Source organism: Bubalus kerabau, chromosome 1, assembly GCF_029407905.1.
Source record: "Bubalus kerabau isolate K-KA32 ecotype Philippines breed swamp buffalo chromosome 1, PCC_UOA_SB_1v2, whole genome shotgun sequence".
Classification (NCBI taxonomy): domain Eukaryota; kingdom Metazoa; phylum Chordata; class Mammalia; order Artiodactyla; family Bovidae; genus Bubalus; species Bubalus kerabau.
In genome coordinates, this window is record NC_073624.1 from 88,092,119 (window position 1) to 88,116,633 (window position 24,515).

The following is a 24,515-nucleotide window of genomic DNA, read 5'->3' on the forward strand; positions in this document are numbered from 1 at the left end:
TGGTCGTATTTCCTATTTAAAGTGATCATACCATTTCCACTGTCTATGGAGAGGAAAATATTCAAACAAGTGCTGAGATTAAGCTAATTGCTGCCTGGCCTGTAATAGCAAAAAACAAAACTGAACATAGCTAAATACAACACCAGCAATCTAGTTAAAATTATGATATATCAGTCAGAGCATATATTATACAGCTGTTAAAAAATGACTGAGGTACAGCTGCGCAGGAGCAGGACAGGGTAATTGAGTCCGAGAGAAAAAGAGGACCCAGAGACTGGGAGGGCCCTCCTTTGGAAGGTCAAGCCATGCCTGGCGGGGTGAGAGGCCAGTTGCCTTCTGGGAGCTGGACACAACCCTCTCCCCAATCTAGAGTTGTGCAGTGGAGGCCTTTTCTCCTAGATTGAAAGTGAATGTGAAACTAGGCAATAAAATGCCCTTCCCATCTGGGAGATAAGGTTACAGAGACCTCTCCCATAGTTTATCATTGTTGCATTGATGATGATGATTATTATTAATTATTATTATTTTATGTCATGTGCGTCTGTCCTCTCTCCTATTCTCTTTCTGACATTCCAAACCAGGCCCCTTCCTAGTCCTGGGGCTGATTGAGTCTAGAACCCTTCGTTGGTGTGAAAATGTGTGTCATGTACAGAGTGACAATAGAAATAAATGTTTGGTTTCTTGTGATCAAAAAAAAAAAAAAAAAATGACTGAGGTAGTACTATATGTATTGACCTGCAGGATCTCTAAAATCTGTTGTTAAAATAGGCACAAAAAATATACTGAAGGCACATGTGATAAGTGAGATGGGGAGGCCAGGGACTCGTCTCACTTTTACATTGTTGTTACGATGACCATGTATAATTTGTTTTAATCAGTAAATAAAATGTGCTGTTATTTATCTACATGTAGTTGGCCTTTGATAGTCTTTACTTTTATATGTTTATTTGTACAGTAGTTTGGTCTTTTCTAGGCATTTAAAAGCACTTTTAGAACTATTACATTGAGTTTGTCTCCAATATTACTGCTGAGGTGACTATTCCACTAATATAAGAAGTTTGTGGTATCTTGTTAATATTATTATTATTTTAAAATTTAGGGCCTCTAGAAAAAGAAAACAGATCTATGTGGTAGGAGTTAAAATATACAACATGAATCTATTTTTAAATCTCTGCTGTCTTGTTTTTCTGTTTCAGTTACCTAGAAAAGTACGAGAAAGTTCATCATTTTGGGGAGGATGATGATGAGGTACCACCAGGCAATCCCAAACCACAGCTTCCTATTGGTGCAATTCCATCTTCCTACAATTACCAGCAACACAGTGTGTCAGGTAAATATCACTGGAAAATGAAAAAGGCATAGGTACACAATTTTGAGTTCGAATAGAAATCATCCCATGAATTGAATTGGTCCCATATTTTGCACATGAAAATACTGAAAGCCTTGGGTTAATGCAGCTTCTAGAAATCAGCATGTCACTGGTTTAAGGGCCCTGTCTGTCACAGCCTACATAGAAGACTTTAGTTGCAGGAATTTTTAGAGTTACAAATATACGTGCACTTTCAAATGAAATTTGTTTTTTTTGTTTTTTTTTTTTTAATTTGATTATAGATCAGTTTAACCTGAATTGTCATTAAAATGAGAAGAGGAATGTCCTGTTAGAATTCAGGAAGCCAAAAAATACTCATAGCATCTACTAGATTATCTACAATTCCTGGCATTCCCAGCACCCGAATTTCTCAGAAATGTTTCTTATTATGTTTCAACTGTTTTTCTGCCATGGTACCAGGGACTTAAGATTTTTTTCATTCAAGTCATTCCTATAATGGTTATAGAGGAATCTGAAGCTAAAAAGAGCAAGACTCAAGTTGGAAATAGTCAGGTTGAGTGTCTAATGAAGAGGTTCTCAAGGCAGTGTTGATGAGATTTCCAGTGTTTGTGGCTCCAGAAGGTGATGACTAGGAAGAGAGCTCTGAAGAGATAAGCAGGTCTTTTCTTTATTCACCAATATTTGGCCTGAAAAAGAGGAGATAATATCTTTTTCAAGAGGATAGTCTTTATAAAAAATACAGATATCTTGATCTTTATTATTATTCATTGGTACTAATACCGATCTTTTAGGTAATCCTTAGGTTTAAGCTCTCTCATTTGTGCCAGTATCACTGATTTAAAGTTTTCATGGTCTATTTTCAAGTTTCCTCCATGTTGAATTTGACCCTATTTCTTTCCCAATCAGTAATAGCTGAGGAAACAGAATCTCCTAGAATCTGTGATTTTCAGTAGAAGAGACTTCATCTGATGATTTTGCACAACTGAGGCTTGGGGGAGGGGTTGTAGCAGTGGTGAGTGCAAACCAAATCTACCTTTATTTTTAACAAGAAGTTATCACCTCGGGAACCAATGTTAAAGGAGAACATTTTAAGTCATCGTGTAAAAGATCTTGCTTACTGTTTAAGCTGATTAAATAAAATGAGGTGGTTTGTTAGGTAATATGCTTCCCATTTTTAGGAAGAGCTAATGACCATTATTTAATTCAAGGATGTTATAGAGGCTGTTCCTACACTGAATGAGACCTGGTACTGTAACCTTTAAGACCATTTTGTAACTTGGTGTTACTGTTACATTATAGCAACAACAGAACTGTCTATTCTTATAGGTTAAATAGAGCTTGGTGTGTATTACACTTCTCAAACTAACCCATTTCAATATTAGATCTAGTTTAAAATGAAATTTTTTTCCTGGATCTTCCCCTGTCCCCCCTTCCCTGATTTAGCATGATTTACTTCAAGAAAGAAGATACTGCTGGTATTTCAGAAGTCTATTGAAAGTCATTGCTAGAACTTTGCAGTTTTTAAAGGAATGATAGAATTCTTAATCTGGTGTTATAATAACTAACTCCTTTCTGATATGCTATCATATGCCTGCCTTTTGTTGTTTAAGGAGAATCTGAGCAGTTATATAACATATGTAGCATGTTTGACAGAATCAGGATTGGGGACTTGATAAGAAATAGAAATTACTGGGGAACATCCGACTACAGTATATCTGATTCATACTGAAAAGAGGTAGTGTTTCAGGGCAGCATTTATGAATTTGAAGGTGCTTTTTATTATCCCAGAAGGAGCCATAGCAAAATTATGACAGTGTTCTAAAAATCAACATGACTATCAATATATAAAACAAATCCTTCATCAATGATTCTTTTCAAATGCCATTAAGGAAATATAGTAAGCTTCATAGCTGTCAGTGTGTATGTGTGTACATATTTAAATAAACACCAAAGTAAAATTACATTGTAGTAGATTAAAAGCCTTAGGATATTTTAGTAGAACATTTAAAAGATTTGTGTCTACATCTTTGATCATATAGCATTACTCTCCTTGTAGGTTTGGATTAATGTATTTATCTAGAGATGCTTACATTTAAAAAAGCTATTGTAAAACAGTACTTTGAAAGGTAATATGGTAAATTTAAATTGGCATTTAGTATGAAGTACAATTCTACTCATAATTGTCATAATAGAATATTGTACATTGATAGAATATGGAACGAAAATTTTATAAAGCTATTGACTCCTTTTGCCCAGTGACTTTAAGCAGCCAAAAATGTATTAGGTACATTTTGCTTTGAATTTTAGAATTATTAAACTTTGGCATCAAAATATGGTGATTTTTGTCATTTATTTGCATAATTGTGCATATTTTTCCTTGCCATGAGGACCTGATCTTTTCATTTTCTTCTTTATTCTTTCTTCCTTGGTATTGATTTGGATACAGTCAGTTCTGCAGAATTGTACTGTAGATTACTAAGAACTTTTTGTTCATCTTCTCTTTCCCTTTAAAATTAAAAAATTAATTTCTAAATTAAAATTTTTAAATTTGTTTGCAGTATCTTTAGTAGAAAAATTCTGAAAGGTGAAACTGACACATGACAAACACATTGAAATTAATAGTATTGTAGAATTTAAGAGCTAGCTAGGATTTTAGCGATCATTTAATCCAATTTAATCATTTTGGCCAAAGGAGGCCAAGCACACTATCCATTTACATTTTTGTTACTTTAATTTGGAAAAGCTTTATACAGGAAGATTTATTATTTTGATTTTATCAGTTGTATTAATATTTGAGCAAAGATTTTCCTTTACATGTCCTATATTCTTACAGATGCTTGAACTACAACAGTCACTGCCAGTATCAATGGAAAGAATGCACTGTATGATATTTGTAATATAAACAACATTCCAGGCACAATTCTCCCTTTCCTCTAAACTGATTACCTCAGATTCAGTTAAATTTGTCAGCAGTGATGTGTTTGTATAGACATTGTGTGAAGAACATTGAAAATTCCCAATCTCCTTCCTAATATAAAATTGTACCTATTCAAACATAACTCCTTGGAGATGGGAAGGGATGCTCTTAAAATCTTGTAAGCATTTCTCTTATATTAGATTCCTAAGAAGGAATCTTTACTATACATCATATAGTTAAAGGACTTTTCATAATTATCATATTAATTTATTTTATTTTAATTGGAGATGTCTTTTGGCAAAGTCATTCATGTAAGGATGTATTGAATTGAGTATATGGTGGCATCTGTTATTCTTCAGTAGCAAACAGACCAATTCCAAGATCATATTGAAAGCACAAGACTGTGACAGATGTTGAATTATGGGTTCCAGATTTTTATTTCTATTGGAAATTTGCCTGAAAATTTTGTGAAATCTAAAGACTTAACTATTGCTGAAACTTGGCATCTCATGATCAGTTCCAATGTGCAATAAATACCAAAATGTATTTCTATGCTCACAGAAGTTATGTTACATTTTCCCAAGATATTTATGTTATATATGAGAAATTTAATTTTTCAAGATTGTAAGACATGAACAATGTATTATTGTTCAACCTTAAATATTATAAAGAATCTGTGTCAATTCATTTGTAACTGTATTATGATACTTAAGGAGAAATTCCTAGAACATTGTAATATTGAAGAGGTGTCTCTTCAAATATCTGTTGGGAAATGAAGTTTCTTACCTACATGATTTTCTTTTGTGGAATGTTGTGACAATAGATTCCTACTTGCATTCCATTTAGTGGCATTCTTAAAAGATTTTTTTTCAAATCCATATTTTCTGAAATGTTTTGTGTAGCAGTTTTCTAACTCTTGTTTCTTTCCTTTTCCCATTACACTAGTTAGATCTTTATATGATAAATGTATTAGGGGTATATGTCTTAGGACATAGCTGCCAAGGCCTAAATTGCACCAGTTTAGAGTCAGTAATTATAAAAATACAACATTTTCTAATATATATATTATGATTATATATTAGTTTTCTGTAATCCTATCTTCAAAGTTTTAAAAATGTTTCAATTCTCCTACATAAAATTTTAGGAAAAGATTTGTTAGAACACGAAAGTTTGAACTGTAAAGGTAAAAATTTATAAATCAGACTTCATCACAATTAAACCTTCTGTTCTTTGAAGACATTGTTGAGAAAATGAAAAGGGAAACCACTCACTATCTGGAAGAAAATATTTACAAAACAAATATTAGATAAGTGGCTTATATTCAGAATATTTTAAACTGACAGTACCAAGTGCTGACAAGGATGCACACGAGCACCAAGAACTTTCATGCATCACTGATGGAAAGACAAGATATTACGGCTAATTTGGAAAACTTTTACAGTTTCTTAACAAAGTTAAACATACATTTTGTATGACCAAGCAATCCAAGAGAAATAAAGAAATATGTCTGCACTAAGTCCTGTATGTGAATGTTATTAGCAACTGTATTCAGAAGTACTAAAAACTGGAAACAGTCCAGATGTTCTTCAGCTAGGGAGTGGATAAACAAATTGTGTTATAGCCATATTATAACAATTAAGACATACAACCCATAGCAATAAAAAAGAACCAATTACTGATACATACATTAAAATGGGTATCAACCTCAACATCATTTTGCTAAATGAAAATAAATAAGACACAAAAATATAAGTATTGTGTGATTCGTTTTATTTAGCATTTTGAAATAAAGTAGATCAATGGTGGTTTATGGATAAAGGGGAACAGATCAGCTACTAAGGAGCATAAAGAAGCTTCTTTGGGATGATAGAAATACTCCCTTATCTCCATTGCAATTATGGTTAAAAGACTTACAGAACTCCTAGAACTGTAGAAGTGAAAGCATGAACTTTACATTTTAGTTAAATGTCAAAAAAAATCTTACCTGAAAAAGTAATAATCCTCCCAAAACTGGGTAAAGAAGGTAGGCAATGTGTTTTGAAACATGATGTTGTTAAAAATTTCAAAGGAACCAGGCTTTCTGGCTTATAGTACTTAAAAAATCAGAAGAAGTTCCTTGAATGCAAGAATAAAAAGTGTAGATTAGGTATATTGAAATAATGATACAATAGTTTGGCAATGATATCAAAGAGAATGTATGTATTTCTTGTATTTTAATACTTTTTGAGGAGTGTAATTTTCATGAGTTCAAAAACTGAACTCTAAACTTCTACTCAGTTTGTATTTTATAAAAGAAAGCAAACTTCTATCCTGTATTTAGAAGATATTAACCAAAGATGATTTCTCGTCCTTGATAGACTTAACAGTGTTGTTGTTTTTGTCTTTGTTAGATTATCTCCGTCAAAGTTATGGGCTATCTATGGACTTCAATTCGCCAAATGATTACAATAAACTGGTGCTTTCACTGTTATCTGGACTCCCAAACGAAGTGGACTTTGCTATTAATGTATGCACTCTCCTGTCAAATGAAAGCAAACATGTCATGCAACTTGAAAAAGACCCTAAAATCATCACATTATTACTTGCTAATGCCGGGGTGTTTGACGACAGTAAGTTTTAGGCTTAATGTATTATATAATCATTCTGTTAAAGGTGTGTTTAGATTTTTTTGAAAGGTTTTTAAGGAAAAAAGTATTTTCATTAGTCAATATAATAGCATTCTTTATTTGCTTTTGTTATATTAAATGTATCATTTAAAATAATGAATGTCTGGATTTTTTTAACCTTATATATTTGAATAGATTAGATATTTAACCTCATTAGAGCTTTTGAAATTAAAGTGCTGCCTTTTTCTTAGAATAAATGTGGGTTTGTTGATTTGAGATTGTTTGATACGAACTTCTGATAGAAAAAACTAGACCTGTAAGAAATTGTTTTCTGATGTCTATTTCTGCAGGTGTATAGTTAAAATTTTTAACTAAATAGTTTAGGTCAATGCACTTGATAATTTGCTGCATAATAATCAAAATAAGGATTATCAAATATTTCATAGTTTTACTTGTAGGATTTTCTGGTTGTAGGTTTTTGTAGATCAGGTTCTTTGTTTTCTATGAAATTATCTCAAATCTGGATTACTCTTCAGACCAAATTGCACAATTCTGTAATTGTAGTTTAATAGGACTTTAAAAAATAGGTTTTGAAATTTTTTCCTGCTCATAGTTTCTCCTTTTAAAATATCTATGTCAGCTGAATGTTATTGATAGAAAGTTTCTTCTTGCTTCTCAATCCTCCTTCTATCCCAACACCATTGTAACTTCTTTTGCCAGAAGTTTATTCTAGTAATAGATTAAGGTATTGATACATTTTGCAATTATTTTATCATATAGGAAATTATATAGAATAGTCTGAGAATTTCTTGTAATATTTCATAGATATATGAATATTTTTGTGTTTATCTTTAAATAGCAGCATGTTTGCAAATAAGTTCATTTTTCTGTAATTTTCAAGCATGCTTTTATTTGGGATTATCTAAATAGGATTCCCTTTTTCTTGTTGTTGTTGTTGGCGGCCGTGTCACGCAGGTCATGGGTTCTCAGTTTTCCAACCAGGGATTGAACCCAGGCCCTCAGCAGTGAGAACAGAGTCTTAACCACTGGACTGCCAGGGAATTCCCTAAATAGGATTCCTTAAAATCTGACATGTATTTATTTTATATGAAGACATTTTGAAATTAAATTGAAATTAGCTTCTTAAACTTCTGAAACTATTTTTGGTTACAATGTGGAGGAGGAACAAAGATCAGCACTTAATCAGTTTGTATTGTAACTGTGAAGATCTAACTTTCATGGATTTCCACCTCACTTTTATGTTCTTTGCTTTCTAATATTTCATCTTGATCTTTTAAATACATGTTTCAGCATTTAATACAGAATGGAGTTTAACATTGGTTCATTTTTAGAAATCTTAAAATGAAGTTTTTAAAAAGAATAAATATTCTCAGGCCATAATTATTTTGGTAAATTCTTACCATTTAATCATTGGATCGGAGAAGGCAATGGCATCCCACTCCAGTACTCTTGCTTGGAAAATCCCATGGACGGAGGAGCCTGTTAGGCTGCAATCCATGAGGTCGCTAAGAGTCGGACACGGCTGAGCGACTTCACTTTCACTTTTCACTTTCATGCATTGGAGAAGGAAATGGCAGCCCACTCCAGTGTTCTTGCCTGGAGAATCCCAGGGACGGGGGAGCCTGGTGGGCTGCCATCTATGGGGTCGCACAGAGTCGGAAACGACTGAAGTGACTTAGCATACAATCATTGGATAAGGATTTTGTTTGTATATATATGATAAACTGAGTTTACCAGTTTTAATGCATGAAGTGTGACATTCTTTAGCACTTTTTTTTATCTCAGACTAAATTATTACGTAGAGTAGCAATCATTAATAATTAATATTAGCAAATGCTATTTGAGGAATGTTTCTTTTATTTCGGTAGTCAGAATTTAGAGTTCCAGAGTATATAGGGACTTTATGAAGACCATATACTTTTAAAACAGTGTTTTTAAATTATGAAAATATTAAGGGTATGTATGATTATGTATATATTTCATTAGGCTCTTGAGAGGTTTTGAATTTTTTTAGGCATGGAATTTTAATTGAGAGAAAATATAGATACCGCTTCTTTTGAATGTGTGGGATATTTATACATGATATGTGTTTGAAGAAGTATAATAAAAATTCCATGTGACAAAAATTTAATTTTTCCATCTTATATTTGCATTCAGTGTTCTTTTCCCATGGAGTTTTTCTTTGTAAGGTTTTCTTCAGGACAAACAAAATCTTGTCTTTCTTTAGAAGTATATGGACTTTATTTTTCTGATTTAGCTGCTATGTATGTATACATTTGATGAAACTCTTCTTTAGGTCACTGTAGTTAAATTTATTTATTAAAAACTTCACATTTACCCTTTATATCATGTTCTTATGCTTCTAATATCAATATAATGTTAAACTGTTTTCATTCCTCACCCTTTTTAATATTTTTTCAATGAAAAGTCTTATTCTTACCTAAGTACTTTACAAATTTTATTTTAACTCAATAGTAAGTAAATATTACTTGGATTCCCTGGTGGCTCAGATAGTAGACAATCTGCCTGTAATGCAGGAGACCTGGTTTCAGTCCCTGGGTCAGGAAGATCCCCTGGAGAAGGGAATGGCAACTGACTCCAGTATTCTTGCTTGGAGAATTCCATGGACAGTGGAACCTGGCAGGCTACAGTCCATGGGGTCTCAATGAGTAGGACATGACTGAGTGACTAACACACACAATATTAAGTAAATATTATGTCTGTAATTAAAGGTGTAATAAGACTACAAACATTCAGTAAATCTTTTACAACAGAAAATACATCCATGTGTTATCCTTGTTATTAACACATCCATTGAGAAGGCTTACTTGTATTTTTTTGAAGAATCAAGTTCATAAAGCTAGTTTTTCTGTTAACAGTTGCCACTATGTAGTTTTCTTCTTCATTTGAAAACGAGTAGCTTTCATTGTAGAATATAGATAATTATAGATAGTTGATGAAAGTACTTACCAAATTTTTAAAGAGCGATGCCTATTGTGTCTAAGTTTAAAAATTTGTATTATATGACTTTACTGTCTAGTCCTGTTGCTGACAAAGTGAGTTAGCAACATAGAGATGAAAAAAAAAGGTATAACATGTATCTGTATACCTCAACCTTTGTTGTGAGAGGCAGGGGTAGTGTGTTATTAAGAAGAAGCTTTTGAAAATAAATGGTTTGAGTTTCCTCCTAAAACATCTTTATCAAGAAACTATAAATCAGCTATATGGCTTAGAATGTTTTCTAAAGATTTATTCCTAAAGAATATCTTACCCATTAATATTTCAAATATAAATTATATAATTATTTTTGAAATGAATGAATATTTAAGATTATAAAAGTTTGGGAACCTAATAGTAATAGCGTCAGTTTGACTTTTTAATATTTTTTCTTCTACAAATCATAACTAATGCTAAGTAATTATTATTGTCTGTGTAACTATTATGAAAGCCAGTTGTGTGTTTTTAGAGTGTGACAAAAACTTTCTTTAAATTCTATAATTTAAAAAACTGTATTTCAAGAGAACTTATCATGACTTTCTATCATTTATTATGAAGCAATTTTTAGTGAACAAGGTATCTTAAGGTGTATTTTTACTGTTTTTCCAAACCTATCTATTCAGGAACTAAGTGAAAGAAGTAATTTCATATTACTGAATATGCTATTTATTCTTTTAGCTTTAGGATCCTTTTCTACTGTATTTGGAGAAGAATGGAAGGAGAAGACTGATAGAGATTTTGTTAAGGTAATTCATGTAAATTAAAATATTGAAACATTGCTTTATATGTAGCCAAGGGCCAAAGGTCAGTTACTTACTTTATATAAAACTGTGATTAAGCTGAGTAAAATATATTTTAGAATAGCTAATAAACAAATGATTCTTCATTTTATCATATATTGATTTCTAAGAATGATAAATCTGTAACAGAAGCAATAAATCTGAGGATACTCAGACTAAGTAGCAGTTTGGATAATTTCCTTAAGATTATTTTTCAGTTTACTTTAATCATTCTTCAGCTGTGTAATATGCCACTTGATTTTTTTGTTAAGTTTAATTATAGTGACTATGTTTTAATTTCTAGAAATTCTCAAATCTGTGTATATACAAACACATACTTGATACTGCTAATATCTAAGCCTCCTGTGACTCTGATTCTACTAACTCTGGTTCATGGTAAATTATTCCTTTGTGTTTTTTAATGTTGCTTTATAAATTTCAGCAGACTTATTATTTATGTAGGATTTTTGTGCAGATTGGCTGGAAAGTATTTTTTCCTTTCTCTGTTGCTTTTGCCAGTCACTTGAAATACTGATCAGAGTGACTTTATATTAATTTTTTTATTGGACATTTTTCTGATTACTCTGATAGTAAAAACAAAGTCATGGGAATTGTGAAGCAAGCTAGTGGTGAAATACATTATGGATTGTTTTTAACTCAAAGCTCAAGACAGTCCCTTTTGTCTCTCTTTCTTTGAGGGTATTAAACCTTCAAATTTCTCACCATGATATAGAGTTGCCTTTTTAATTCCCAACTTTACAAGCTAACCCAAAGTTCTGTATTACCCCATCACCTCTTGATTGAAGTTAGGCAGATAATTTCTTTAACTGTAGAAAACTGGTCAATAAACACACACACAAAAAGTATATTAAAGTAACATGTGCCATCACAATGAGGAATAGAGTTGTCAGTATAATCACTAATCACATGAAGTCAAGAAGACACAAATATGTTGAAGATGAACAGATGATCACATCTGTTATATATTTTCATTAATTTCTAGTATTTATATTTTATTCTACATACTGTCTTCTTTGGGTTTAAATCTCTTCACTTTTTCTAATTTCTTGAGCTGGTGCTTGGAGTTACTGATTTTTGTTTCTGTTTTTTCTAATATATATATTTAAAGTCATAAAATTCCATCCAAACACACTTTAACTTTGTACTTCCAATATTGATAATTTTGTATCATTATTATAACGCATTCTAAAATACCTTCTAATGTCCATTATGTTTTTCTCTTTAAGAAAATGGATTATTTAGAAGGGAATTTTCTTAATTTCCAAAAACATATGAAAAACTTCCTAATTTCCTTTTTTTTACTAATATCTAACTGAATTTCAGTATGTTTAGAGAGACTGTTCTGCTTAGTTTTTAATCTTTGAAATGTTTTCACCCATTACTTTGTAGCTTAGCATTGATCACTGTACTTTGCAGATACATTTTTACACCTTGAAGGTTTGTGGCAACCCTGTGTTGAGCAAGTTTATCAATGCCATTTTTTCCAACAACATATGTTCATTTCATGTGTCTGTGCTCATTTTGATAATACATTATTTCAAACTTTTTAATTATTATTTTTTCTTATTGGGTTTGCCAAAAGGTTCATTTTGTTATTTTTCTGTACAATGGCTTTAGTAGTGCTTAGTTGTCTTTAACTTTATTTGAAACAATTTTGATAGATTGTACTGTGACAGCTGTCATATTGGCATGGGTTAAAAAAAGCTTAACAAAACTGGTGAATTTTTGTATAACCATTTTAATATTGAAGATGGAAGAGAAAACCAACATTTTTGGCATATGATGCTTTATTATTTCAAGAAAGGTAAAAATGCAACAGAAACACAAAAAAAGTTTTGTGCAATATATGGAGAAGGTGCTATGACTAACTGAACATGTTAGAAGTGGTTCATGAAGTTTCCTGCTACAGATTTCTCACTGTGCAATGCTCCTCAGTTGGGTAGACCATTTGAAGTTGATAGTGATCAAATCAAGACATTAATTGAGAACAATCAGTGTTATGCGGCTGCTGCTACTAAGTCACTTCAGTTGTGTTAGACTCTGTGTGACCCCATAGGCGGCAGCCCACCAGGCTCCCCCGTCCCTGGGTTTCTCCAGGCAAGAACACTGGAGTGGGTTGTCATTTCCTTCTCCAATGCATGAAAGTGAAAAGTGAAAGTGAAGTCATTCAGTCGTGTCTGACTCTTAGCGACCGCATAGATGGCAGCCCACCAGGCTCCTCTGCCCATGGGATTTTCCAGGCAAGAGTACTGGAGTCGGTTGCCATTGCCTTCTCTGAGTCAGTGTTATACCATGCAAGAAATAGCTGACATACTCAAAAGATCTAAATCAAGCCTTGAAAGTCATTTGCACCAGCTTGGTTATTTTCATTAGTTAAGCAAATGAAATCTTCTTGACCATATATCTGGATGTGATTCTCTGCTTAAACATAATGAAAACATTCCATTTTTAAAGCACATTATGACAGGTGATGAAAAGTGAATACGGCATAATAATGTGGAACAGAAGAGAATGTGGGGCAAAGCAAAATGAACCACCACCAACCACATGGAATACTGGTCTTCATCCAGAGAAGGTGATGTTGTATATATGCTGGGATTGGAAGGGAGACCTCTATTATCAGTTCCTTCTGGAAAACCAAACTATTAATTCCAACAAGTACTACTCAATTAGACCAACAGGAAGCAGCACTTCACAAAAAGTGTCCAGATTAGTCAACAGAAAACACATCATCTTCCATCTGGATAATGCAAGAACATGTGTTTCTTTGATGACCAGGCAACAACTGTGATAGCTTGGCTAGGACATTAATTCATCTGCCATATTCATCAGACATTGCACCTTTGGATTTCCACTTATTTCCGTCTTCACAGATTCTCTTAATGGAAAAAATTTCTCCAGTGGGAAAAAGTTTCCTTGAAGACTGTAAAAGGCACCTGGAACAGTTCTTTGCTCAAAAAGATAAAAAGTTTTGAGATGATGCAATTATGCAATTACCTGAAAAGTGACAGAATTTAGCAGAACAAAATGATAAACACATTGTTCAATAAAGTTCATGGTAAAAATGAAAAGTATGTCTTTTATTTTTACTTAAAAACTGAAGGGACTTTTTGGCCAATCCACTATTATAGTAGTTTTGGTAATGTATGACCTTTGATTTTGCTACTGTGACTTACTGAAGGTTCAGATGATGGTTAGCCTTTTGTTTTTTAGCATTCTTTCCTAATCAAAGGAGATCCAACCTAAAGGAAATCAGTCCTGAATGTTCTTTGGAAGGACTGATGCTGAAGCTGAAACTCCAATTCTTTGGCCACCTGAAGCGAAGAACTGACTCATTGGAAAACACCCTGATGCTGGGAAAGATTGAAGGCGGGAGGAGAAGGGGCCGAGAGAATGAGATGGTTGGATGGCATCACCGACTCAATGGACCTGAGTTTGGGTAAACTCCTGGAGTTGGTGATGGACAGGGAGGCCTGGCATGCTGCAGTCCATGGGATTGCAAAGAGTCGGACACAACTGAGCGACTGAACTGACTGGCACTTTTTTGGAGCATAATGCTATTGCACACTTAATAGATTATAGTAGAGTATAAACATAAATATTATAGGCACTGGGAAACCAAAATGTTTGTTTGGGTTGACTCACTTTATTATGGTATTTAGTTTATTGTGGTGGTCTGAAACTGAACCTGCAGTATCTTCACGGTGACCTGTGTTCTGAAATTGTTAGGTGTAAGTGTCTACATAAGTCACTTAAGCCAATACAGTTAATCATTAAAAAAAATTTTTTTTATTGGAGTATAGTTGATTTACAGTGTTGTGTTAGTTTCAGGTGAATAGTTGAGTGAATCATTTTTACATATACATGTGTCTATTCTTTTTTACATTCTTTTCTCATAGGTTATTACAGAATATTGAGTAGAATTCTCTGTGCTTTTCAGTAGGTCCTTATTAATTATATATTTCATCAAAATACATAAAAATAATAGTGTGTATATGTTAATCCCAGTCTCCTAATTTATCCCCTCCACTCTGCTTGCAACTTTGGTAACCATAAGTTTGTTTTCTACATTTGTGACTCTTTCTGTTTTGTAAATATGTTCGTTTGCACCATTTTTTTTAAGATACCACATATAAGCAATATCATATGATATGTCTTTGTCTGACTTACTTCACTTAGTATGATAATCTCTAGGTCCAACTGTGTTGCTGCAAATGACATTTCATTCTTTATTATGACTGAGTAATATCCCATTGCGTATATACATATATATATATATACACACCATATATTTATGCATTCCTCTGTCGACGGACATTTAGGTTGCTTCCATGTCTTTTCTGTTGTAAGTGCTGCTCCAGTGAACATTGGGGTACATGTATCTTTTTGAATTATGGCAACAGCATCGGATATTTATATTTCCAGGGCAATATTGGCTGTTTCATCTGTTTATTTCTTCATTTATGAAGATAAATATGTTAAAAGCACCCAGTTGGATTGTGGAAAATTCTTAAAGAGATAGGAGTACCAGACCACCTTACCTGTCTACAGAAAAACCTGTATGCAGTCAGGAGGCAACAGTTAGAACCAGACGTGGAACAGTTGACTGGTTCAAATCAAAACTGTTGAACTAGTAAGACAAGGTTCATGGATGTATGAACCTTGGGAATGGAGTATGACAAGGCTGTATATCATCATCCTGCTTACTTAACTTATATGCAGAGTACATCATGTGAAATTCCAGGTTGGATGAATCACAAGCTGGAATCAAGATTGCTGGGAGAAATAACAACATCATATGTACAGATGATACCACTCTAATGGCAGAAAGTAAAGAGAAATTAAAGAGTCTCTTGATGAAGATGAAAGAGAGTGAAAAAGCTGGCTTAAAATTCAGCATTCAAAAAATGAAGATCATGGCATCCAGTCCCATCACTTCATGGCAAATAGAAGGGGAAGAAACTGGAGGCAGTGTCAGATTTAATTTTCTTGGGTTCCAAAATCACTGCAGATGGTGACTGCAGCCATGAAATTAGAAGATGCTTACTTCTTGGAAGAAAAGCTATGACAACCCACCCAGTATATTAAAAAGCAAAGACATTACTTTGTTTACCGAGAAGGGTCATATAGTCAAGGCCATGGTTTTTCCAGTAGTTATGTACAGATGTGAGAGTTGGACCATAAAGAAATCTGAGTGCCACAAAATTGATGCTTTCAAATTGTGGTGCTGGGGAAGACTTGAGAGTTCTGTGGACAGCAAGGAGATCAAACCATTCAATCCTAAAGGGAATAAATTCTGAATATTCATTGGAAGGTCTGATGTTGAAACTGAAGCTCCAGTTTGATGTGAAGAGCCCATTCATTGGAAAAGACCCTGATACTGGGAAAATTGACGGCAAAAGGAGAAGGGGATGGAAGAGGGTGAGATGATTAGTTAGCATCACTGACTTAATGGACATGAATTTGAGCAAACTCCAGGAGATGGTGAAGAACAGTGAGACCTCACGTGCTGCAGTCCATGGTGTTGCAAAGAACCAAACATGACCTAGCGACTGAACAACAACCTCTTTTTTATTATGACAACACAATCATGATATTTGTATTTCCACACCAGTACTGACTGTTTCACCTGTTTATTTCTTCATTTATGAAGAGAAATGGGTTAAAAGCACCCGTTTTGATTGAGGATGTATTTCTTTATCCTTATAGTTCTATAAAGATAGTGTTTTCATATTTTGAGAATGTGTTATTTAGTGAACACTAGCTGTTACATCCTTCTGGTTAATTGGACATATTATAAAGTCTCCTTTTTACAGTTAAGTCTCCTTTTTCCTTTTTTTTCCCTTTCTTTTTTGGTCTGATGTTGTTGTTGTTGTTCAGTCCTTAAGTCATGTCTGACTATCTGCGACTCCATGAAGTGCAGCACGCCAGGGTTCCCTGTGTTTCACTATCTCCCTGAGTTGGCTCAGACTCATGTCCATTGAGTCAGTGATGCCACCCAACCATCTTATCCTCTGTCACCCCTTTATCCTCTTGCTCTCAATCTTTCCCAGCATCAGAATCTTTTCCAGTGAATTGGCTGTTCGCATCAGGTGGCCAAAATATTGGAGCTTCAGCTTTAGCATCAGATATTAATATAACTATATATTTGTGTGTGTGTGTATCAGCTTCCTTTTGGTTGATATTTATATGTTCTTATTTTATATTCAACCTCTTTTATCTTTATATTTTAGATCAGTTTTTTGGTAAATAACATATATTTGGGCTTTTTTTTTTTGGCTTCTCTGGTGGCTAAGACAGTAAAGAATCTGCCTTCAATATGGGAGACCTGGGTTTGATCCCTGGGTCGGGAAGATTCCCTGGTGAAGGGAATGGCTACCCACTCCAGTAATTTTGCCCAGAGAATTCCATGGACAGAGGAGCCTGGTGGGCTACAGTCCATGTGGGTCACAAAGAGTCAGATACAACTGAGTAACTGACACTTTCACTGGACCTTTTACCTCTTAGTTGGAAAAACTTTGATTTTAAATTAGTGTATATTCCATCTACTTTAAGTATAATTTTGATACATAATTATGTCTAAATTTGCCATGTTCTGAATAGGTTTCTAAATGTCTTACCTGTTTGGTTTTCTTTTCTGTCCTTTCTAACTTTTTTGGAATTGATTGGACTGAGTATTGTTTATTTTTTACTATTGTGCCCATTTAGATTTTATATACACTTATTCTGTTTTCTTGTTGATCATATTAGTGATATTTTAATCCTTACTAATTTTAGTGACTAAATAATAGTAACAATTTAATAAATTAGTACTTACCTCATTTTTTATTTATATACAACTTTTGTTGTGCAATGTTGCTTTTTCAGGTTTCTTAAATAGAATCTTAGACCATTGATTTTAGATTTTTTATCTTGTCTTGTATGAGTATATAAAGCTATCAGTTCCCTCTATAAACAACTTTAAATATTTTCCCACAATTTTTATGTTGTCATTATCATTTAGTTCATGGTATTTATTTCCCTTGTGATTTCTTCTTTGACTCATGAGTTATATAGAAATGTTTTATTTCTGTTTTCAAACTACCTATTATTATTATCATTTACTGTCATTATTATCACTGCTTTTTAATTGCATTCCATTTTGCCAGAGAACATCCCATATGATTTCATTCTTTTTTAATCAAGACTTGTTTTATAGTTCAGCCTACAGTCTTTCTGGTGAATGTTTTATGCATACTTGAAAGGAATGTTTTTTGGATGTAATATTTGTTGATAACAAAGAGTGTTGACAGTGTTGATCGATATTTCTGTATTATTGATGTTTTTCTGTATAATTGTTCTATGATTTCTTGAGAGTTGAATGTTGAAATCATCAACTATTTGTATGCTCTGTCAGTGTTTGTATCTCCTATTGGTTCTGTCAGTTTTTGCTTCATGTACTTTGAACTCCCAATTATTAGTGGCATGTACATTTAGGATTATTATTTTTGCTTGAGTTTATTTAACATTTTTTTCCATGAAATTTGGAATGTTTTTGGCAATTATTTGTTCAATTTTTTTTATTTCCCGTCCTGCCTTTTAGAAACTGTTCTACAAGCCACTGTGGCTCTGTTCCTTGCTTTAAGGCCTTTTCGTTTTCTGTGTACTTCACTGTGGATAGTTTCTATTGTTATGTTTTTATTTTCTCTTTTCTAATGAAGCCCATCTAATCATATTTTTTTTATTTCAGATACTGTTTTTCAGTGAAATTCCATTTGACTTTTTTATATTGTCCCATATTTCCCTTAATTATGTTCATATTTTCCTTTAAATGGTTGAACATATTTAATAATAGTTGTTTGAAAGTTTTTATCTCCTAGTTTTATTATTTTGGGGGGCTTCCCTGGTGGCTCAGAGATTAAAACGTCTGCCTGCAATGCAGGAGACCTAGGTTCGATCCCTGGGTTGGGAAGATCCTCTGGAGGAGGAAATGGCAACCCACTCCAGTATTATTGCCTGGAGAATCCCATGGATGGAGGAGCCTGGTGGGCTACAGTCCACAGGGTTGCAGAGTCGGACACGACTGAGGGACTTAACTTTTCTTTATTATTTTTATTATTTCTGGGTCTTTTTTTCTTGAAACACATTTGCCTTAGTTACGTGTCGTGTTTCCTACTTCCTTTGTATGTGTGCTCAGTTGTTTGGTCGTGTCTGACTCTTTGTAACCCCATTGACTGTAGCCTGCCAGGCTCCTCTGTCCATGGAGTTTCCTAGGCAAGAATACAGGGTTTCCATTTTCTACTGTAGCTGATCTTTCCAACAAAGGGAGCAAACCTGCATCTCTTACGTTTCCTACGCTCAGATCAGATCAGATCAGTTGCTCAGTCGTGTCCGACTCTTCGCAACCCCATGAATAGCAGAACGCCAAGCCTCCCTGTCCATCACCAACTCCCGGAGTTCACTCAGACTCAGGTCCATCGAGCCAGTGATGCCATCCAGCCATCTCATCCTCTGTCATCCCCTTCTCCTTCTGCCCCCAATCCCTCCCAGCATGTCTTTTCCAATGAGTCAACTCTTCGCATGAGGTGGCCAAAGTACTGGAGTTTCAGCTGTAGCATCATTCCTTCCAAAGAAATCCCAGGGCTGATCTCCTTCAGAATGGACTGGTTGGATCTCCTTGCAGTCCAGGGGACTCTCAAGAGTCTTCTCCAACACCACAGTTCAAAAGCATCAATTCTTTGGTGCTCAGCCTTCTTCACAGTCCAACTCTCACATCCATACATGACTACTGGAAAAACCATAGCCTTGACTAGACGAACCTTTGTTGGTAAAGTAATGTCTCTGCTTTTAAATCTGCTATCTAGGTTGGTCATAACTTTCCTTCCAAAGAATAAGCGTCTTTTAATTTCATGGCTTCAGTCACCATCTGCAGTGATTTTGGAGCCCAGAAAAATCAAAGTCTGACACTGTTTCCCCATCTATTTCCCATGAAGTAATGGGACCGGATGCCATGATCTTCGTTTTCTGAATGTTGAGCTTTAAGCCAACTTTTTCACTCTCCTCTTTCACTTTCATCAAGAGGCTTTTTAGTTCCTCTTCACTTTCTACCATAAGGGTGGTGTCATCTGCATATCTGAGGTTATTGATATTTCTCCCAGCAATCTTGATTCCAGCTTGTGTTTCTTCCAGCCCAGCATTTCTCATGATGTACTCTGCATATGAGTTAAAGAAGCAGGGTGACAATATACAGACTTGACGTACTCCTTTTCCGATTTGGAACCAGTCTGTTGCTCCATGTCCAGTTCTAACTGTTGCTTCCTGACCTGCATACAAATTTCTCAGGAGGCAGATCAGGTGGTTTGGTATTCCCATCTCTTGAAGAATTTCCCACAGTTTATTGTGATCCACACAGTCAAAGGCTTTGGCATAGTCAATAAAGCAGAAATAGATGTTTTTCTGGAACTCTCTTGCTTTTTCCATGATCCAGTGGATGTTGGCAATTTGATCTCTGGTTCTTCTGCCTTTTCTGTAACCAGCTTGAACATCTGGAAGTTCACGGTTCACATATTGCTGAAGCCTGGCTTGGAGAATTTTCAGCATTACTTTACTAGCATGTGAGATGAGTGCAATTGTGCAGTAGTTTGAGCATTCTTTGGCATTGCCTTTCTTTGAGATTGGAATGAAAACTGAGCTTTTCCAGTCCTGTGGCCACTGCTGAGTTTTCCAAATTTGCTGGCATATTGAGTGCAGCACTTTCACAGCATCATCTTTCAGGATTTGAAATAGCTCAACTGGCATTCCATCACCTCCACTAGCTTTGTTCCTAGTGATGCTTTCTAAGGCCCACTTGGCTTCACATTCCAGGATGTCTGGCTCTAGGTCAGTGATCACACCATCGTGATTATCTGGGTTGTGAAGATCTTTTTTGTACAGGTCTTCTGTGTATTCTTGCCACCTCTTCTTAATGTCTTCTGCTTCTGTTAGGACCATACCATTTCTGTCCTTTATCGAGCCCATCTTTGCATGAAATGTTCTTTTGGTATCTCTGATTTTCTTGAAGAGATCTCTAGTCTTTCCCATTCTGTTGTTTTCCTGTATTTCTTTGCATTGATCACTGAAGAAGGCTTTCTTATCTCTTCTTGCTATTCTTTGGAACGCTGCATTCAGATGTTTATATCTTTCCTTTTCTCCTTTGCTGTTCACTTCTCTTCTTTTCACAGCTATTTGTAAGGCCTCCCCAGACAGCCATTTTGCTTTTTTGCATTTCTTTTCCATGGGGATGGTCTTGATCCCTGTCTCCTGTACAATGTCATTAACCTCATTCCATAGTTCATCAGGCACTCTATCTATCAAATGTAGGCCCTTAAATCTATTTCTCGCTTCCACTGTATAATCATAAGGGATTTGATTTAGGTCATACCTGAATGGTCTAGTGGTTTTCCCTACTTTCTTCAATTTCAGTCTGAATTTGGCAATAAGGAGTTCATGGTCTGAGCCACAGTCAGCTCCTGGTCTTGTTTTTGCTGACTGTATAGAGCTTCTCCATCTTTGGCTGCAAAGAATATAAACAGTCTGATTTCGGTGTTGACCATCTGGTGATGTCCATGTATAGAGTCTTCTCTTGTGTTGTTGGAAGAGGGTGTTTGTTATGACCAGTGCATTTTCTTGACAAAACTCTATTAGTCTTTGCCCTGCTTCATTCCGTATTCCAAGGCCAACATGCAGATTCTTTACCACTCAACACCTGGGAAGCCCATACCTCTTTGTACATATAGTAATTTTTCAATTAGATATAGGTATTGGAATACTACATTGTTTAGTGTCTAGTATTTGGTGTCTTTCACAAATGTTGAAAATTGTTCTGGTATACTTTTAATTAATATATGGGTATGAGCAGAGGGAGAGAGAATTTATCTTCTCGGTTTAGTAATTGCTGGGAACCAGAGATCAAATTGCCAACATCCGCTGGATCATCAAAAAAGCAAGAGAGTTCCAGAAAAACATCTATTTCTGCTTTATTGACTATGCCAAAGCCCTTGACTGTGTGGATCACAATAAACTGGGGAAATTCTGAAAGAGATGGAATACCAGAGCACCTGATCTGCCTCTTGAGATATTTGTATGCAGGTCAGGAAGCAACAGTTAGAACTGGACATGGAACAGCAGACTGGTTCCAAATCGGAAAAGGAGTACTTCAAGGCTGTATATTGTCACCCTGCTTCTTTAACTTATATGCAGAGTACATCATGAGAAACGCTGGGCTAGAAGAAACACAAGCTGGAATCAAGATTGCTGGGAGAAATATCAATAACCTCAGATATGCAGATGACACCACCCTTATGGCAGAAAGTGAAGAGGAGATAAAAAGCCTCTGATGAAAGTGAAAGAGGAGAGTGAAAAAGTTGGCTTAAAGCTCAACATTCAGAAAACGAAGATCATGGCATCTGGTCCCATCACTTCATGGGAAATAGATGGGGAAACAGTGGAAACTGTCAGACTGTTTTTTTTCGGCTCCAAAATCGCTGCAGATGGTGACTGCAGCCATGAAATTAAAAGACGCTTACTCCTTGGAAGGAAAGTTATGACCAACCTAGATAGCATATTCAAAAGCAGAGGCCCGTCTAGTCAAGGCTATGGTTTTTCCAGTGGTCATGTATGGATGTGAGAGTTGGACTGTGAAGAAGGCTGAATGCCGAAGAATTGATGCTTTTGAACTGTGGTGTTGGAGAAGACTCTTCTGAGTCCCCTGGACTGCAAGGAGATCCAACCAGTCCATTCTGAAGGAGATCAGTCCTGGGTGTTCATTGGAAGGACTGATGATAAAGCTGAAACTCCAATACTTTGGCCACCTCATGCGAAGAGTTAACTCATTGGAAAAGACCCTGATGCTGGGAGGGATTGGGGGCAGGAGGAGAAGGGGACGACAGAGGATGAGATGGCTGGATGGCATCACAAACTCGATGGACATGAGTCTGAGTGAACTCCGGGAGTTGGTGATGGACAGGGAGGCCTGGCGTGCTGCAATTCATGGGGTCGCAAAGAGTCGGACACGACTAAGCGAGTGAACTGAACTGAACTGATGATCTTTTGGGTTTATTATCTCTGTTCCATTATGTAGAAATAGTGTCTGTGTAAATGTATTGGTCATTGGACTCACCTCATTTGCCTACCATATTTCAGTAATTATAGTTTTGCATTGATTTCTTGTCCAGTTTCTTTTAAACGCTTGTTTTATACATATTGGTTTATGATGGGATGACTACTGCAGTACCATTATGACCTGATCAAAATTTTCTTCCAAGCATTTTTCATAGATTTTAATTGTATGTATATTTTTACCCATAAGACTTTTTAAAGTATTTTATTTATTCAGCATTTATTTTGATTCAAATCACGTCTGCCTTTTCATGCATTTTTTTTCTCCAGTGCCGGTTTGCAGATGACATTTTTCTGTTTTCATTTGTCAGAAAATGTCTTTATTTCAGCTTTTATGTTGAAGAGCAGTTTCACTGTAAAGTTTCTATAATACTTTGCCAAATGTTTACTTCCATGACTTTGAAAATATCCCACTGTCTTCTGGCTTCCATGATTTCTTTTAGAAAGTTTCCTGTAATTTTAGTTGTCTTTTTCAAGGTTATCTGTCCCTTTTCCTTCATTTGCATTTAAGATTTTTCTTCATCATTGCTTTTCATGAATTTTTTTATGATGCTTCTCCACATTTTATTTATCTTTTCTTAGAGTTTTGAGTGTTTCTTAAGTCTATGGCTTGGCATCTTTCAATTGATTTAGAAAATTCCTTGGCCCTGTCTTTTCAAATACTGTTTTTCCCATTCTTCCTATTTTCCACAGGAACTTCAGTTAATTGTGTTAGAACTTTTCAATGTATATTTCTTGAATGATTTTATTCTGTTCATCCTTTTGTCTTTTCATGCTTCTAACTTGATATTTTTCCTGCCATCTCTTCCAGTCACTAATTCTTACTTGAGTTGAATGTAATCGTTCATTAAATATGTCCATTCAGTTTTTGTTTTCAGTTCTAAAATTTCTGTTTATCTGTTTCTTAAAGTTTCTGCTTATATGCCAAACTTCAGTCTTATCTTCTGTTTCTTTTTTTTCCATGATCATTTAAAATTCCTCTCTGATATCTCTATTATTTGAATTTCTTGTGGCCCTTTTTTCTTGGTTATTGAACATTGTCTTCTTCCTTTATATGCCTAGGTTTTTTTTATTGTTACCAAACATTTTTTTATCTTGAGTTTTTTTGCATTGACTCCTTCTGCTTGTGGACTTTTTCTCAGGTTATGAATTCCTCAAACTGAAATAGTCATTTTGAAATACACATCAGAATGTTTAGAAGTAGTGAACTTATAGCCTGTGTGCTTCTTTATTAGTACAGAAGTAATAAGATAATAGAGCTAAATGGCATAGAAAAGTTAAAACTAAAACTCATTTTGTATAGATTTATCAATATAAAGGTGTTTGTTTCTTAGCCTGAAAAAGATTAAGCAGTGGATTTTGACTTATTCCCTCTCTCATAAGGATCAAAAAATAATTTGTAGATACGGAGTACTGAAACACAACCTAAATATTTGGGTTACAAATATGTAAACATAAATGCTCCACTACTTGCTTTTTTATTTTCTTCTAGATACAGATTTACTCAGTAGCTAGCCAGTTATGTCTTAGGAGTCTATAAATAGAAATCTGTTTCTGTGTGCAGTTTATTAATGGGATTAATAACTCATAATTTTTGAGTACTAATGAGCATAAATACCATTTCTAGATATTTTCTATAGCTATGAAGTGATCTGAAAATATCTCTGATTCATATTGATGACAGTGTCAGAAGAATTTCTGTTACCACT

At 34.7% G+C, this 24,515-nt stretch overlaps 1 protein-coding gene across 1 annotated transcript in view; it reads left to right on the top strand.

Annotated features, from left to right (window-relative positions):
* Window positions 1-24,515, top strand: part of ARID2 (AT-rich interaction domain 2) — a 205,796-nt gene that overhangs the window by 110,036 nt on the left and 71,245 nt on the right. Inside the window, exons 4-6 of the mRNA XM_055581583.1 lie at window positions 1,197-1,330; window positions 6,638-6,856; window positions 10,550-10,617. Of these exons, the coding sequence (XP_055437558.1) occupies window positions 1,197-1,330; window positions 6,638-6,856; window positions 10,550-10,617 (421 nt within the window). The remainder of the gene's footprint in view (window positions 1-1,196; window positions 1,331-6,637; window positions 6,857-10,549; window positions 10,618-24,515) is intronic.